The 17,301-nt window shown below is 39.8% G+C and overlaps 1 protein-coding gene across 1 annotated transcript; it reads right to left on the minus strand.

Annotated features, from left to right (window-relative positions):
• Nucleotides 1–16,162, minus strand: nipsnap1 (nipsnap homolog 1 (C. elegans)). Its single transcript, XM_050050657.1, has 10 exons — nucleotides 15,974–16,162; nucleotides 12,510–12,637; nucleotides 11,800–11,845; nucleotides 9,859–9,953; nucleotides 9,325–9,395; nucleotides 8,969–9,109; nucleotides 6,074–6,105; nucleotides 5,846–5,940; nucleotides 2,993–3,076; nucleotides 1–618 (listed from the first exon to the last, which is right to left on the minus strand). Exons 1-10 carry the CDS (start codon nucleotides 16,048–16,050, stop codon nucleotides 554–556), a joined length of 834 nt encoding a protein of 277 aa, XP_049906614.1. The 5' UTR covers nucleotides 16,051–16,162; the 3' UTR covers nucleotides 1–553.
• Between the last annotated feature and the right edge of the window lie 1,139 nt (nucleotides 16,163–17,301).

Here is a 17,301-nt window from a genome sequence, read left to right on the forward strand (position 1 = left end):
TGAGGTAGTCTGACAAGTTTTATTTTATCAAACATGCCTTCCACAGTCACAGCTGTGAAGCTCTGTGTGATCTCATTCAGTGTGATTCATTGCCAGTCATAAAAGTGCAATCATAAAAAGCTGGGGGGGGGGGGGGGGGGGGGCACATACACTGTCAATTACTATGATTCATAATAAAAACAAAGAGCAGGAAACATACTGCACCAAGCTCGACACAATCATGTATTTTTACTCTCTAGTGTAACACACATGGCAGTAATGTAATGCATATCATTTTGTCATGTCACTGGCAGCTTGTCATTTCTTTTCTCCACATATTTGACCTAAAGTTCTAAAAACGTGGCCATTTCATGATTCTCACAATATATACACACAAACATTGCAACACTACTTTTCACGACTGGCTGCCTGCTGTGGAAATACAGAATCAGAAAATGTGTTTGTTTCTAAACTTGAGTGTATTACAGATCATTTGACATAAAAAAATCTACATGTTGCTTTGGTAGTAGGTGAAGGACTTCTGGTTAAAGCGATGCTCAGAGTGTCAGTAATCTTATTGTAGAGGTGAACTGTTGGTGGGAATCATTATTCTAGACTCCATGCTTCTGATCAGAGGCACTGAGGACAGACAGAGAGAAACATGTTAGGGTTACGTACTGTGATAAATAACAAAAACAAGAATAACTTCTGAAGTTGCAACTTTATGCCAGTATGAAATGATTAAAAATGAAGCAGGATATCTACATTATTTAACACCATTTGTCACAGGGCAACACGTGTACTGAGTTAAATGAAGCAATGTGTTCATTTTGATGCTGTCATCACATCATGTACCATATTTTAATCCCGGATAAATACTTTTATGGTGCACAAATATCTATCAAGCTATAAATGTGTCTTAATGTGCTGAGACAATTTCTGGGATATCAATAATAACAAGCCAGCAAGACCGCTGGATCTATTGGGCCTTTCCACTGTGAGCCAAGCCATGCTGCGCCAATTTGTGTTTCCATTATTAAGAGTGCTTTTACACCTGCCCTGTTTGGTTCAGTTTAATCAAACTTAAGTTCATTTACCTCCTCAGTGCGGTTCGTTTGGGCAGGTGTGAACACAGCAATCACACTTGGGGCGGCACCAAAACAACCGGACCAAGACCTTCTTGAAGAGGTGGTCTCCGTCCACTTACAAACAAAGTCTGGTGCGATTTGTTTGTGTTGAGAACGTGTTCTGACGTTGATCCAAACCAACTGGTGTCACATTGTTTGGGTTAAACATGAGCATGTTACAGTCCTGGAGGATTATTAATGTGCACCTCCTCCTGTACTGCCTTAATATGCACATTCAGCACATCCAATGCATCAAAACATTGTTTTCTAGTTGGAGCCGCGCCTCGTTTTCAAACTGTATGGTTTGACTAAAATGAACAATGACAGCAATATAGTCCACGATGAGCAGCGCTAAAATCAACCTGCGTAGTTGTCCCTCCATTGTGACATTAGAAAGTGTCACATTTATCTTGCAAGTGTACTCTTCTTCAACGTTTGCTTTACTTCCTGGATTTTTCCCACATGGAAATTCTGACCAATCAAGAGCAGCTTTCTCACACAAGGCATTTGATCTGGTCCGCTTGTAAATGCTGCCGTGAGAACATGAACCAACTCTAGGCAATTAAACAACTTTGTAACAAAATTAGTCCCTGATTCGGACCAAAGCAAGACTACTCTAGGTCTGAAAGCAGCCTTAGACGTGCCGTGACACGCCAAGCTGCGCCAGAAATGGACCTTCTCTGGGGTGGGCCCAAAAGACGGGTCACACATCCTCAAGCGGGTAGCGGTGATGTCTTGTTGACTGTGTGTTCAGTTCTCAGTACTTTTGTAGCTTCTAACTGAATCTCTGTGGTTTGGAGTTTAGTTTCTCTCCTTACTTTAGATATCTGCTTTATTTTACTGTTTCATGTTCCCTGTCAGCCGTATTAGAAGTTGTGTGCAGTTGCTGCTTGAAAACTTGGCATTTCCTTCTCTGCTTCCTCACAATAAAAGTTTTTATATAACAAAATAACCAGGGACTTTTATTGTGGGGAAAATCTATAAGAAATTGAATGTGTTTATCACTGAATTAGCAGAACTTTGTAAGCGGCTTTTCTTCAATAAAGGCAAGTCTAAAATACGGCAGGGAGGAAAGTGAAAGCAGTAAGAGCCACAGTGAGATGTTTGATGAGGACCTGCAGACAACAGGCACTTACTGCACCTCTGCAAACAGCTCACCTCCAACAGGTAAACTTCTTTTACCTGCCCTGCTGTGTGATGGAAAAACACATGCAGCAAAAGTAACAGGGGAGTTTAGCCATGCATCAGCCTGCTGCTTTTTAACCTCATCACTTAAGACAACAGAAGGGGTATATATATATATATATATATATATATATTTTATCTAGTCAAAAAAGGCCTGTGCCTAACATACTAACTCATATACAACCCTGTGCTTACCTGCTCATTATCCTGCTGCTGCTATAACACTGCTCTTCATAAATGAATTTTTGTTTGCTGCCTCCTCTTCCTCAGCATCCACCTGTGGACTCCTCCCCACAGTCGCTGACGAGGATCAGCACTGATCTCTCCCTACACTCTCTCATCTGCTGCTCATTACACTTCACAGGGAGCGAGAGTCCAGTAAGCTTTACATTTCCATACACAAATTATCCGTCTGACATGTTTACGCTTTCCTCTTGTGCTGCAGTAAAGTACAAGAATATCTGCAGTGCTTTCCATCTTGTTTGAATTTTAAAGCCTGCTACTTTCACACGTCATAGCTCCCATCTGCCGTCCTGTCTCCATCATTCTGAAGCAACAATTCTTTTGTTCCCTCCTGCAAATCATACATATATACTGCAAATATTGGCTTGTAATTATCTTATGAGGCACACATCACCTTTGGCAAATAGAGGGTTTTTGTCTTGGCAGTATCTGTGTCTGTTGGTGTGTATCTCTCCTACCTGTATAATATACATTTGCATCCCATCCTTCCTTCAGCCAGGCAGAGTTCCTGGTCTCGTCCCGCGACTGGAGGCTTGCATAAGCTGTAAACACAAGTAATCATATATGACGTTACATGTGATTGAATTTATCCACTCTCATAAAAACCATTTAGCTTTAATATTCTTAAGAAATTGATTTCAAGTTTAGAGTTAGCTGTACTGATAATTTTCAGAGGCAGAGTAACTAAGGAAGCAGAAATAATCTAATAGCTTGAGTTAAACCTCAGCAGCTGGAGACAAACACACATACAAACATTTCCCTTTTTCAATCTGATGAGCCACACAGGAGGCAAAACAAATACAAGCTTACACGTTGTGCAAAGTTACACAAACCCCCTTCAAACTGCTGTAATTAAACTCATCTATCTACATCTAAATAGCCTTTATACAGTTATCTCTCTATGGAAGGGATGTTTAATATGCCTATTTTATTGGTCATCATTAATGCACGTGGCCCAGCCACTCCCTCACTCACATAGCATTTGTCAACATCCACATCTATCTAGATACCTTGCGATACTCTCAAACTAATGGAACATACGTTCACTGTGTTGGCTTGATTACAGCATCGCTGAAATACGGGTTAAAGATTGACATGGTTTCATATCATTAAACTACAATAATTTGCCAAGTGCAAAACTACTTCAACCTGTTATTCAAAATGTTCTCAGACTCTTTTACATTTGTGTTTTGACAATGTGAGTCAATTTACATTTATTTTTTATTCATATCACAAATTTGCCTCAAGAGGCTTTATGATCTGTACAGCATGTGACACCCTCTATCCTCATAGTGTCAATTCAGATCAAGAAAAACTTCCCCAAAACTTCTTTAAAAAAATACTTCAATCATCAAATGACCTTTTGTCAGCAATTACAAACGAAACGAAACGTTGATTTTGCTGTTGAGTTTGCTGTTTTTTGCACATTCAATCACTTGCACTAGATGTGCTCTATTTAATCCCATTCTCATTATTATTATTATTATTATTATTATCATTATTATCATCATTATTGTTGTTATTGTTATTTATCGCCATTTCTTGTATTTTTGTACTTTATTTTGCATTCCTAGTTTTTTAGTTTTAAGTTTTTAAGTTTAAATTTTGAAATCTTTAATCTGACTCTTCTGTAACACTGGAATTTCTCAATTGTGGGATCAATAAAGGTGTATCTTATCTTATCTTATTTTGTAAAGAAAGCTTTGTTTTTCTTGCATGTTTCCACAACAAAGAATCCAAAAACAGAAAATTCTTGATGAATTGAAATCATAGGCGTCCACATTTACCAACAGCAAATTTATATCAAAATGTCTGCTTACAAACTCTCACACAACTCACACAGTATAACCCAAGTCTTATTTATCCAGTCATGTACTCAGTATTTCCCAAACACATGCATTCTTGCTATTTAAATCTGAACTGAAAGTGGAACTTATCAATGCTCTCTTCAAAGCCAGACTCCATTGACAAAAACAGTAATTTTAACTCGCTGAACACAGCAGCTGCTGGTCTGTCGCTGCCTCGATCTGTAGTTTGTTTGTGTTATTGTGTGACTAATGTGTTTTAAAGGTTAGTTCTGATTCACCACAGTCACACAGTAACTCAAACGAACTACAGATCGAGGCAGTGGTAGACCAGCAGCATCCGTGTTCAGCGAGTTAAAATTACAGTTTTTGTCAGTGGAGTCTGGCTCTGAAGAGAACACAGATTAGTTTCATTTTTAGTTCATTGGTATCCATTGGGCAGCAGTACTTCAATCTGGAGTGGGTTAGTAACCAGAGGCTGGCCAGTTCAAGTCCCCCGCCTGGACCAATTATGGAATGTGGACTGAAAGCTAGAGAACTGCCAGTTTGCCTCCCGGGAACTGCCAAGATTAGCAAGGCACCAAACTGCTCGGGGCACCTGTCCATGGGCAGCCCCCTCGCTCTGTCATGTCAGCTCCTCGTTGTGCATGTGTGCATATTTCAGGCCTTTGTATATATGGCAACAGAGTGAAAAAAACTGAATTTCCTCCCAGAGATTAATAGAGTATATCTTCTTCTTCTTGAAAGCTCTGTCTGTTTGGGGAGTACTGAGCATGCGACTTAAGTGAATCTAAACTAATCCTTTAAAACACAAAAGTCACACGAGGACACAGACAAACATCTGGCTGAGGCAGTGGTAGACCAGCAGCTCCTGTGTTCAGCCAGTTAGAATTACAGTTTTTGTCAATGGAGTCTGGCTTTCAGTTCAGTGTTAAATGCTAAGGTTTCAGCTAAAATGCATGTGTTTGGGAAGTACTGAGCATACGACTAGATAATTGAGACTTGGATTTTACTGCACAAGATGTGTGAGAGTTTGTAAATGGATGTTTTGATATAGTTTGCTGTTCTTCAAGAATTTTCTCAATTTTTTGGATTATTTGTTCACTGGAGACATAAGAGTATACATAAAAGATATACAAATGGTCATTTGTGGGTGAAGTATTCCTTTAACTGGGGAAAAAAATAAAAACAAACCCTCAGGTAACAGGGGAGAGAACCCTGTTCCAAGATGGAGAGATGTGGAATAGATGTGTACAAAGTAAAAATACAGTATGAACGATCAGGATGATAATAAATGCAGTGTTTCAACTTCAGTGACTACTGCATTATCACGTTCTTTAAATGATCAACCCCCAGAACACTGTATTTTAAACAAGATATCACTGCCTGTACAGTTTCAGAGCTTATTTAGCTACCATTTCCTTTAAGAGAGGTATTAAAACTTGTCTACTTCCCAAACACCCATTAAGATATCTCTGAGGTCATGAACATACACTTCATACTCACCCCACAAATGATGAACAACATATAGGTCACCGATCTGTGAGAAGAACCCGCCCACTGCTTCGTTGTTTTCCTGTCTGTATTTGATTGCCCTCGCCCTGTTGTGAGACACATTATTATCAGAGGTATAATGATCACCTGAAAACCTGTAATACTTGAGGCTTACACAGGAAAGACTGAGGAAACTGATACCATGTATATTTTAAGCAAAGTAAGCGTGTTAAGCCTCACCAGTGGTTTCCCCATTCAATCATAGTTCCTGGCTGAAACACATGAGAAGAGTTAAAATATTAAAACAGTTTAAAACTGAAACATGACATTAAATTAAATCACATTGCAACACCGCCCCTCAAGACAGGACAGCTCCTTACATGTCTGATCACCCACTTTGATATGAACCAGCATGGTCATGCCAGTTTCACAGCACATCTATAGCTTATTTATTTTACACAGACCAGCAAACTCCACGTGACACATGAGCCCACATGCAGGAGGAATTTCAGTGTAGGTTGCACACAGATTTTATCATAACTACAGTATGTCCAGAACCACTTTGTCAGCTACACCTCTCCATCTGTGGACAGCTCACTCCTCAACACAATGACTCAACTGTGAATAAGTGATTGCACCAGACACAATATCCAACCTCTTGGCATTAATGCGCACTGAGTGTCTTGTTTACCAAAAATGATGCAGAAAAAACCAACTCGTCAGCAGCTGATCTGAGAGCTAAAATATGTCTTGTGGATAAAAAGAGATACGAGGAGAATGGCGCTACTCCTTCAAGACGACAGACAGACCAAAACTATGCAAATATGTAACATTTTGAGAATAATTTAAACGCCGGGGACGTGTTTTCAACCACATAACAAAACTGTGTGTAACAGTGATACTATAAAAGTGACGTGTACAAAGACCTTTAGAGTGTTAGGCAACAGGCTGCTTGAACGGAGCGGGAATTTTAAAGAAGAAGATGGCTCCTATCTCTTCATGAAGGTCCTGAATATGGCTCTTACATTCAGCTCAAAGGGAGGCTGCTGTGTGCTACAAATTGTTGCATTACGCAAAGTTGCAATCAAAACTGCTCAACATCATTAACCTGCAAGACATTTTCTTGTTTGCTTCTATCTGTAGGCCTCACAATTTGCCATTCAGTACTTAAAAAACTACAACTCCCAGGAGGGGGAGCTCCTACCACCAGGGATGTGCACAGGTGTGTTACATGCTGCCAGTGATTAGACTGACATTGGTTACTTTTACCAGCCTGGCCATTGTTGCCCAACGTATGCTCTGATGAAAGTCTAACGGACCTTAAGTTCAAGCTTTCACAACTAGAACTGGTTTTAAATGCTGATAAAACTAAGGTTATGCATTTCTCAAATGCTAGGACAAAGCCTGTGAACACTCCTGATGTTATTACTGCTCAGGGAAAGAAGTTAGAGGTTGTCGCTTGTTACAAATATCTCGGTATTTGGCTTGATAACTGACTGATAATCTTCTTAAAAAGCTGAAGCTGGAGTTAGGATTTTATTTCAGAAAGAAGTCCTTCTTTGAGGTCAGCAAATCGACTGGTTGCTGCTACGTTTTTACCTGTTCTGGATTACGGTGATTTGTTGTACATGAATGCATCTGCACATTATTTGCACATGTTAGATACTGCACATCATAGTGCACTGAGATTTGTCACAAACTGTAAAGCCCTCACTCATCACTGTACACTTTATACCAGGGCTTCTTTGACCTTTCGTAGACTCAGTCACTGGTTTCATTTATAAAGCCATACTGGGTAAACTCCCCTCATACATCTGTACTTTGACTGAACAGAGATCTGACTGTAGCTACAGTCTGAGTCTTGTTGTGTGTCCCTAGTGCTTGGACAGACCTAGCAAACAAAGCTTCTATGTGCACTGCTCCTCTCACTTGGTATAACCTTCACAAAGAGTTGAAACTGTCTGATTTTAAAGCTCTCGTAAGTACAAGGATGAATGTGTCAGTTGGGTCTTGCCATTGCGCGTAGGTGTTCTAATATTTTAACATGTTACTGTGTATATTTGTGTTGTTATTGTGCAGCTGTTTGGTTGTACTTTTTTTGCATGCTGCTGTCTTGGCCAGGTCTCCCTTTTAAAGAGATTGTTGATCTCAACGGGACTTACCAGGTTAAATATGGGTTGAATAAATCTGTGTGTGGATATCTTTTTTTCCCCACCAGTCTGGGCTTACTGATGTTTCAAGCACCATGCCAAGACCAAGCTGGGTGGAGCTGTGGTTGTTCTGCATCATCTACATTGTTTAACTTATCAACCAAACCATCGTAAACAGTCAAAGTAATAATAAACATTTGAAGCTTAACTGTGTTTTGCAAAATTATTTGGCCTACTAGTAAGTGATTTAAAAACAGCCGTTATGAATATGGATGTAATAGCTATGACATGCCTGTATTATAAACATATGTGCTACTGAAAAGATTCTGTTTTTTCATTAGCAATTTAATTATGACACTCATACAAATGTAATTTGTTAGAAAAAAAATCTAGATCTTGACAAATTTTGGTAACTGTGCTTCTCTTTGTCATCTTAACATGTAAGGCAATTCATTTGGATTTTATATACAACACTACGCTCAGGGAATCTAACGCATCCTTCTAAACTCTGTGGTTTCCATTCTTGTGGGCCACATTTTCTCCAACACTTGAATTTGATGGAGCCCTCCTAGCTGTTACTTGTGGGGTCCAGAAATATCTTGTTATGACTTTACATTTAAACTCTCGCCACATATTGGAATTAGTTGTCAAATGTGCCTCACTACAAATTTCCCTTCAGGTGACTGGTGTTATGTATGAGTTCATTTCAATCTCCCATTTCTTCTTTATTTGTAGGCTACTGTTTGGGGTATTTGAGCAGAGCACTGAGTATACTTAAGCGATTACTTTTATAGCCTCATTCCCAGTTTGGATTTCTGTAAAGAACTTTCCAGATTTTATATTTATGAAAGTACATGCCACACCACTGAGAGAACTGACTGACTGACTGTGGAAACTGTCTCTTTGAACTCAAATAAAATATATGGAGTAATAATTAAATACATGCAAGTCATGCACATTTGGTGTATGTAATGTATGTGGATACCTTGAGGTGATAGGTGCGCATTTCATAGATGTTGGGTCCTGGTCTGGGCGTGGGTTCATTCCAGAAACTGAATTCCAGAAGAAGCTGATTTCGCCTTGAAACCAACATTTTCGCCCTCTCTTTACGAAACTCTAAATACTCCTGAAGACAGACAAAAATATCTTTAATGAAAAACAGGATTAAACAAATATTTTGCTTTATAAAGTGTTTTTTCTGCTGCTCAATTGTGAACTAAAATTTTGCAAAGTTGACATGGAACTCAAATTAGTGTAAGCTGCACTTTAAATATAAGCGTTTCCTTGAATTTCCCTTTCTGTGCAACAACGAAAAAGATTAAGAAACAGTTGAGAGTCAACCTTGTTATTGTTCAGCTTCGTCAGGCATTCAGTCAAAGCTGGGTAGCCTCCTCTGTATCGCCATAGATGCACTGCAAGAAACAAACCAGCAGATGTCACTGTAGCACTGTGTGAAGACTGAAGCCACCCACACAGCCAACAGATACAGTACCTCCATCACCATGTCATCACTTCTGTCTGTCACTGAATGCTCCTTATATATATATATATATATACATATATATATACATATATATATACATATATATATATATATATATATATATATATATATATATAAAATACAGTGTAAATGATCGTGTAGAAGGAGAGTTGTTGGAGGTGAGTCATCAGGTAGTGTCTGTACATTTTTCTGTGATGCTCTGCCAAACATTTAAAGCCAAACTGCAGCCACTATATGAAGTGATGTTGTTCATGAGGCCTTGAGACAGAAAAATGAATCCAGTCCTCAGCCCAAACAGTGATCAACAAGAGGTGACACTCTTCATCATCTTTCAATCATGCTTTCTGTTAACATCTCCACTTGTTGCTTACCAGCTTGGTCCTGTTCTCCGTACCAGGTATTCCAGCTTCCAACCACCTCACACGGGTAGTCCTCGTCCCGATGGAGCCTGTTCTGCACCTCAGCCCTGAGGGCGGCATAAAAGAAAATACAAAGCTGTGTATGTTTGCCAAAAGTTATAATATACTGTCACTTCATCACAATGACCAACTAGAGGGCACTCAGAGAGCATAAAGTCCACAGTTATTCAGCTTGCTGTTACACCAAAGACATTAGTTCAATTTTACACTACATTACTCTTATGATTCTGCAATAATACGATGTCATAAAGTCCACTGTGAAACTTAAATTGTGTCATCAACAAAATCTAATTAGCAGCTCTTTGACTCAAAGCATAACTTACCTAATTTATCCACCAGACTGTAACGACACATACATTTTTTTTTTTTAAAGGTACTATTGACATAAACCCAATAAGCCAAATAATGGAGTTAGCTTGAATGGTGGAGTTAATGCAGGGGAGGCTTTGAAGAGACAGTTCACCCCAAAATGAAAATGTTTTCTCTTACTTGTTTTGCTATTTATCAGTCTGGGTTGTTTTGATATGAGTTGTCGAGTGTTAATATCGGCCGTAGAGATGTCTGCCTTCTCTGGAATATAATAGAACTAGTTGGCACTCAGCTTGTGGTGCTCAGGGTGCCAAAAAATACATTTGAAAAACTCAACAGCAATGTCTCTTTGCCGAAATCATGACCAGGTTACTCAAGGTAATCCACAGACCTTGTTGTGAGCAGTTTCATTAGGGAACTATTTCCTTTCTACCGAACTACACCCACCAACCGTATCACTATGCAGAAGCAAGCACGTATCACTTTTGATTCTCAAATGAACTTTGAACCACATGTCAATAGTCTCATTAAATCCTGCTACTTCCACCTACGAAATATTATCAAAATCAAATCAGTTGTGTCTTTTCCTGACCTAGAAAAGCTGATTCATGCTTTTGTATTTACACGCCTCTGCAGTGTAAACAGTGCTGCAGCTCGAATTCTAACTGGGACAAATCGTAGGTCACATATCACCCCAATTCTCGCCTCCCTCCACTGGTTGCCAGTTAACTTCAGATTTTGTTTTAAGATTCTTTTAATAACTTTTAAAGCTCAACATGGTTTAGCGCTGAGTTATATAGCTGAGCTTTTGACTACCTTTGCTCCAAGTCGTGACCTCGAATCCTCAAGCCTAGTCTCATTAGTCGTCTCTAGATCAAGGTTGGTAACTAAAGGAGACTGGGCTTTTGCCATCAAGGCCCTGAGGCTCTGCAACTCTCTGCCTGAGGACATTAGGCTGGCCAGCACATTACCTGTTTTTAAATCATTGCTTAAAACATATTTTTATAGGAAACCTTTCCCTTTTAATGCCTGATATGTAACTTTTGTGTTTATTTCTTTTGTATTGTTTTGTTGTCTTATTTTATGCACTTTATACAAATAAATGTCATTATTACTATTATATTATTGACTGACTCAGCAACACTGAGCTAGCTAATGCAACACCTCAGCCGAGGAGGACGATATTAATGTTTACATCTTGCACCGCCACAAACACGAGTCTCTCATTCGTCACTAGCGGCACACTTCCTTCTGTGCAGTGATTTATTTGGCAGTTCTAATTTGGTAGAAAGAAAATAGTTCCTGCATGAAACTGCTGACAACACCGTCTGTAGATTATGTTGAGTAACCGGGGCTTGAGTTTTTTAATTGTATTTTTGTTGGTGCTTTGAGGACCACAAGCTGAGTGCCATCTAGTTCCATTATATTCTAAAGAAGGCAGACATCTCTACAGTTGTTATCTCCAACACTCAGCAACTCACACCAAAACAATCTAGACTGATAAATAGCACTACAGGCAAGAGGAACAATATGTATTTTTGATTTTGGGGTGAACTGTCCCTTTAAAGCAGTGAACACACTCACTCTAGATTGTTGTATGCTTCCAGGCACTCTGGTTTGACGTTGTGAACTGAAAAAAAAAAAAGAGAAAGCAGGGCTTATCAGAAATGGGTGTTGTTTTTTTAAAAATACAAGCAACCATCAAATTCTTCAACAAAGTAATTTCACACTCCGATTCAGCAAAGACTTCTATATACAAAACTGATTCGCTTTCAATAGGTTATAGGCTACGGCTGATAGAGTGTTCAAATTGAAATCCCTACATGGTGTGATGTACGCCACAAAAAAGATCAAAGCCCGGAGAGAATGATAGATTTCTCTACGAGAGACAGACACAGTTATCAGCACGGACTCAAAAGAAAACCAGACAAATTGTTTTGATGTTGCCTTCGGAACTTTACAGACTTATGAAATCATAGTATTATATAATAACTTGTTGCTGCCTGTGTGTCCCACATGTATGACAACAAACAACAGTGCAGTCCTGTGTTTGTGTCTCATGCTACTTCCAGTTTTCTCTGAGGTCACTGCAGCCAGTATGGATTGAATTTAATTAAGATTATTTATTTAGCCATTTTCTGCAGAGACAAACAGATGATGGACCGTTGAGACTCAGACACACAGAATCCATTTCATTATAATATGATGTAACTGTATCACATTCTCTGTCTGCAACCCCGTGCTTAAAGAGGATAAACCCTCACTTGTAAGTAAGTAAGAGACGTTATGCCTACATTGAATTTTATACAGGTTGCTGGTCTCTTTCTTTGACAGCAGGTTGGAGTGGGCATCTTTCCTGGCATCGACTTTGTGCACAAATAAGGAACGGAACCAGCCTTTGTCGCCGCTCTCTGAAAACCTCCTACACAGAAACAAGATGAAAGAAAGTTTTCACAAAGGCTCAAAGCGACAACATAAAACAGAGAAGTTGTTGATATTAAAAAGAAGAACTTTAAAGGGACGTGGAGATATGTGTGACATATGGGCTAAAAGATAGTCATGCTAATATCCTTTGATATGAAAAACATGCATACTGTATGAGTGAGTGGGCTGAATGCCATAGCTCGTGTCTTCAGCATAAAACTTCTTCTCACCCACTCTGGAGTGGATTAAAGGGGGAATATCACTCACTTTAAGAACTATTGCTGCAATCTAAGAGGCTCAAATCAGTATTTGAACATGAATAACTGTCTCTCAAAGTCAGAGAGAAGAGAGGACTTGAATCTGTTGCTTCTTAGGGCTATACTTTAAGGAACTGTCACAGAGAAAGTGAAATGGGAAGTAGTGGCATTAAAGGTTCAGTGTGGAGAATTAAGGGGGATATACTGGCAGAAATGAAATATTATATAATAAGTGTGTTTTCTTTAGTGTATAATCACCTGAAAATAAGAATTGTTGAGTCTTCTTTACCTCAGAATGAGCTGTTTATACCTAAATAGAGAAAGGGGCCTCGTCTATGGAGATTGCCATGTTTCTACAGAAGCCTAGAACGGACAAACCAAACACTGGCTCTAGATTGGGTCGTTAGGGTTTTGGCATTAAAGTGAAGCTGCTTCAGTCAGTGTTTTTAACAGTGTAAATCACTGCATCCATTTGTTTTGGAGAGAAAGAGAGCTCTACGGGTAATTCAGCTCCCGGTACAGACCTCCTGATTGTTGGGATCTTAAGTTATCAGAGGAAGAAGGTCAGCACAGATAAGCAGGTCCTAGGTTAGCAGCCTGTGTCTGACATGCCAAACAGCATCAGAGAAACATTCATTTGTAACATGAGCGTTTTTACTGGTTAAAATCACTGAGTCCATTTGTTTTGGAGAGGAGGAGACCTCTGCGGAAAATTCGACTCATGTAAAAACCTCCTGAATATCTGGATCAGGAGTAAGGTGAGCACACATCACGTTATGAGATATAATAGGTGAGCACACACTCGCAGGTGCCTGGCAAGTGAGCTGTCTGCAAAGTGCCAAATATTGTCGGAGAAACACTGATTTGTAACTACGGTATTCTGTGTTTTTATCGGTTTCAGATTCAGATTTAGATTCAGAATACTTTATTAATCCCCAGGGGGAAATTGTTTTAACCTCTGAGTCTGTTTGTTTTGGAGTAGAGGAGACCTCTGCGGAAAATTCTGCTCAAGTAAAAACCTCCTGAACATCTAGATCACGAGTAAGGTGAGCATACATGTGCAGGTGCCTGGCAAGTGGGCCATCTGCAATATGCTAAACAGGGCCAGAGAAACACTGATTTGTAATGTGAAACTACTTTATTCAGTGTTTTTATCGGTTTAAATCACTGAGTCTGTTTGTTTTGGACAGGAAGGGACCTCTGTGGATAATTCAGCTCCCTGTAAAAACCTCCTGAATGTCTGGATCTTGAGTTATCAGAGAAAGTAGGTGAGCACAGATTAGCAACTGCTAGGTTAGCAGCCTGTGTCTGACATGCCAAACAGCTAAGAGAAACATTGATTTGTAATGTGAAACTGCTTTGGTCAGGGTTTTTACCAGCTTAAATCACTGAGTCAATTTGTTTTTGAGAGGAGGAGACCTCTGGATCATACAGTAAGGTGAGTGCACGTTAAGTTATTAGAGAAAATAGGTGAGCACACACGTGCAGGTGACGGGCAAGCGGACGCCTGCAATGATGATTTGATTTGTAACGTGACACTGCTTTATTCAGTTTCGACCAATTTTAATCACATAGTCCATTGGATTTAGAGAGGAAGGGAACTCTGTGGATAATTCAGCTAATGGTAAAAACCTCCTGAACAATGCAGCCCCTCTTGCTGTGAGGCAACAATGCTGGCCTCTGCACTACCACGCCGCCAGCACTGGGGTGGGGGAGCCCTTCTGTGCTGAGTTTGCATGTTCTCTTTTCTGCAGGTACTCTGGCTTCCTCTCACAGTCCAAAAACACGCAGGCTAGGTTAAGTAGTAACTCCAAATTGCCCGTGTGAATGGTTGTCTGTCTCTATGTGTCAGCCCTGTGATAGTCTGGCGACCTGTCCAGGGTGTACCCCGCCTCTTGCCCAATGTCAGCTGGGATAAACTCCAGCCCCCTCATAACCCCTAACAGGGTAAGCGGTTACAGAAAATGAATGAATGAACAATGAAGGCTGAGGGATTTCTAACTAAGAGAAGTTTCAGCTGGTTGCAATCTGCAATCCTCACCACAAGATCCCCTAAATCCCCTGAATCTCACACACTGGACCTTTAAATAAGTTACATATTGCTGTATATACAGAGTCATATGTAGGGTTAAACAGAGCTCCAACACTCAGCTGGACAATTTCAAGGACGTTTTAATGGCGTTCATAGCTTTTTATAAACTCGTAATTATAAAGCTGCTTCAATGTCAACATTAACCTCAGCTGCAGTGTTTTTCACAGGGTGTGCGGTGTTGAAACACGAACAGCCCGTAGAGAACAGTTTGTATATGCCCTTCTGTGGATTAGGGAGCTATACTGTGCAAAATGTTTACTTAAATGAGGCACTTTCAAGGCCATCTGTTAATTCACAAACACTCGCTGAGGCTTTATTTATTTTAAAATCCACAAACTTTCAAGGTCAGTCTCTTTTATAAGGGCCAATGGCTTTAATTGGGAGCTATAATTAGAAATTAATTCCCCATGGCTCCCTCTCAAAATAACAATAGTATTCAAGACAGAAAAATGTTGTTTTTTTAGAGTAAATGCACACAGTGTGGAGGCACAGATAAGTTAACATGTGGTGTGGCTGCACAGGACAAAGTTCAGAGGTCCAGCAAATGATTAAAGCAGCTTTGGAAACCTGCCTGGTTGTTTCCTTCATAATGACACTGACATCTTACATAAAGGGTTATTCAACTGAGCCTAATGCAATGCACGCACACATTAAATCACCTTATTATAGGCAATATAATTTGTTACGCTTGAGTGAAGACAAACACAAGCTACTGTAACATATGGAGTGCTAGCTAAAAATAAAACCACGGTGACGAAGCGGTTAAAGTTTGCTTTAATGTTAAATAAGCTATATAAGTTATATTAAAAAAAAAGTCTGTTTAATTTATGTTTAAGCGTGGGAGTTAATTTTATACAGCAGACTGACACAATATTATAAACCCGTTACTCTACGACACTTCCGGGTTGTCTCACATACCGTGACACAGGCCTTGTAATTAATGCTATTAATGCTAAGCTAACAACACATCCAAAACCGTCCTTACCTGGTGGTTTGGTGCAGGTTCACAGAGTACCTGTAGAACATTTGTCCTTTACACCACACTGAAGTAGTCGTCGCCATGTTCCTCTGTAAAGTAAAAACGTGCGTGTGCGCGTAAACACACCGGCCTGGTTAATGTTTACCTCCGTATCTGTGGTGTTGTGACTGATATTAACCCTGTCAAACCTGCTGTTAGCGCGCTGGAGATTTAAAAGCACGTGACTGTGTGACGTAGTACGCACTGGTCGATACGCACAGTCGATCAGACCTGATGAGTCGAGTGGAGCCTGTCAATGATAAGGAGCAACTTTAAAAACATTGTTAGATGTTTTTTTAGTACTACAACCAAAAGTGGCATGCTTAAATGATTTCATAATATCTGAGGTTTAATGTATGTCATTATAATTATTTATTTCATTATATATGTTTTGCTTTTGTCTTATTTCATTATATATTTTTGTTTGTTTGTTTTATTATTCTGTTTTCTTTTGTTATTATATGTTATCGTATATATATATATATATATATATATATATATATATTTATGGCTGCAGTATAGGTGTAGAGCTCAAGACAATAAACAATAAACTTAACTTAATAAACACCCTCTTAAGGTGGTATCTGTGTCATCCTCAAGCTCTGGTCCTCTACCAGAGGCCTGGGAGTTTGAGGGTTCTGCGCAGTATCTTAGTTGCTCCTAGGACTGGACTCTTCTGGACTGAGGCTTCAGATGTTCTCCACCTTTTCACGTTCCTTCTTTCTGATGTTGCTGTTGGCTGTCTACCACCACTGCCCTCTTCTGCTGTTTGTCAACCATCACTATGTCCGGGTGTTTAGCCAGCAGCTGTTTGTCAGTCCGGAAGCTGAAGTCCCACAGGATCTTAGCCCTGTTGCTCTCAACCACCTTTGGATTTGGGTACTTCGAGTCTACTCATACTGGGTACAGATGTTCCTCTACACTATCCCAGCCACTTGGTTGTGCCTCTCCATGTACGCTGACCCTGCTTTGCATCTTACACCCTGCCACTATGTGCTGGACCATCTCAGGGGCATCTTTGCACAGCCTGCACCTTGGGTCTTATCAGCTGTGGTAGACCCTGGTCGCTATGGCTCTTGTGCTTAGGGCCTGTTCTTGTGCTGCGATGATTGGTGCCTCCATGCTGTCTGTCAGTCCAGCATTCTCCAGCCACCAGTAGGTCTTGATAAATATATAGACTACTACGAAAACTACCAAAAATTCTGGAGAATGCCTTCTCTGCTATAGACAATATGTTGCAATATGAACTTCAAAAACTTTGGACTTTCAAACACATCAAGAATCCTCATTTCAGT

The sequence above is a fragment of the Epinephelus moara genome, chromosome 8 (assembly GCF_006386435.1).
Source record: "Epinephelus moara isolate mb chromosome 8, YSFRI_EMoa_1.0, whole genome shotgun sequence".
Lineage (NCBI taxonomy): Eukaryota > Metazoa > Chordata > Actinopteri > Perciformes > Serranidae > Epinephelus > Epinephelus moara.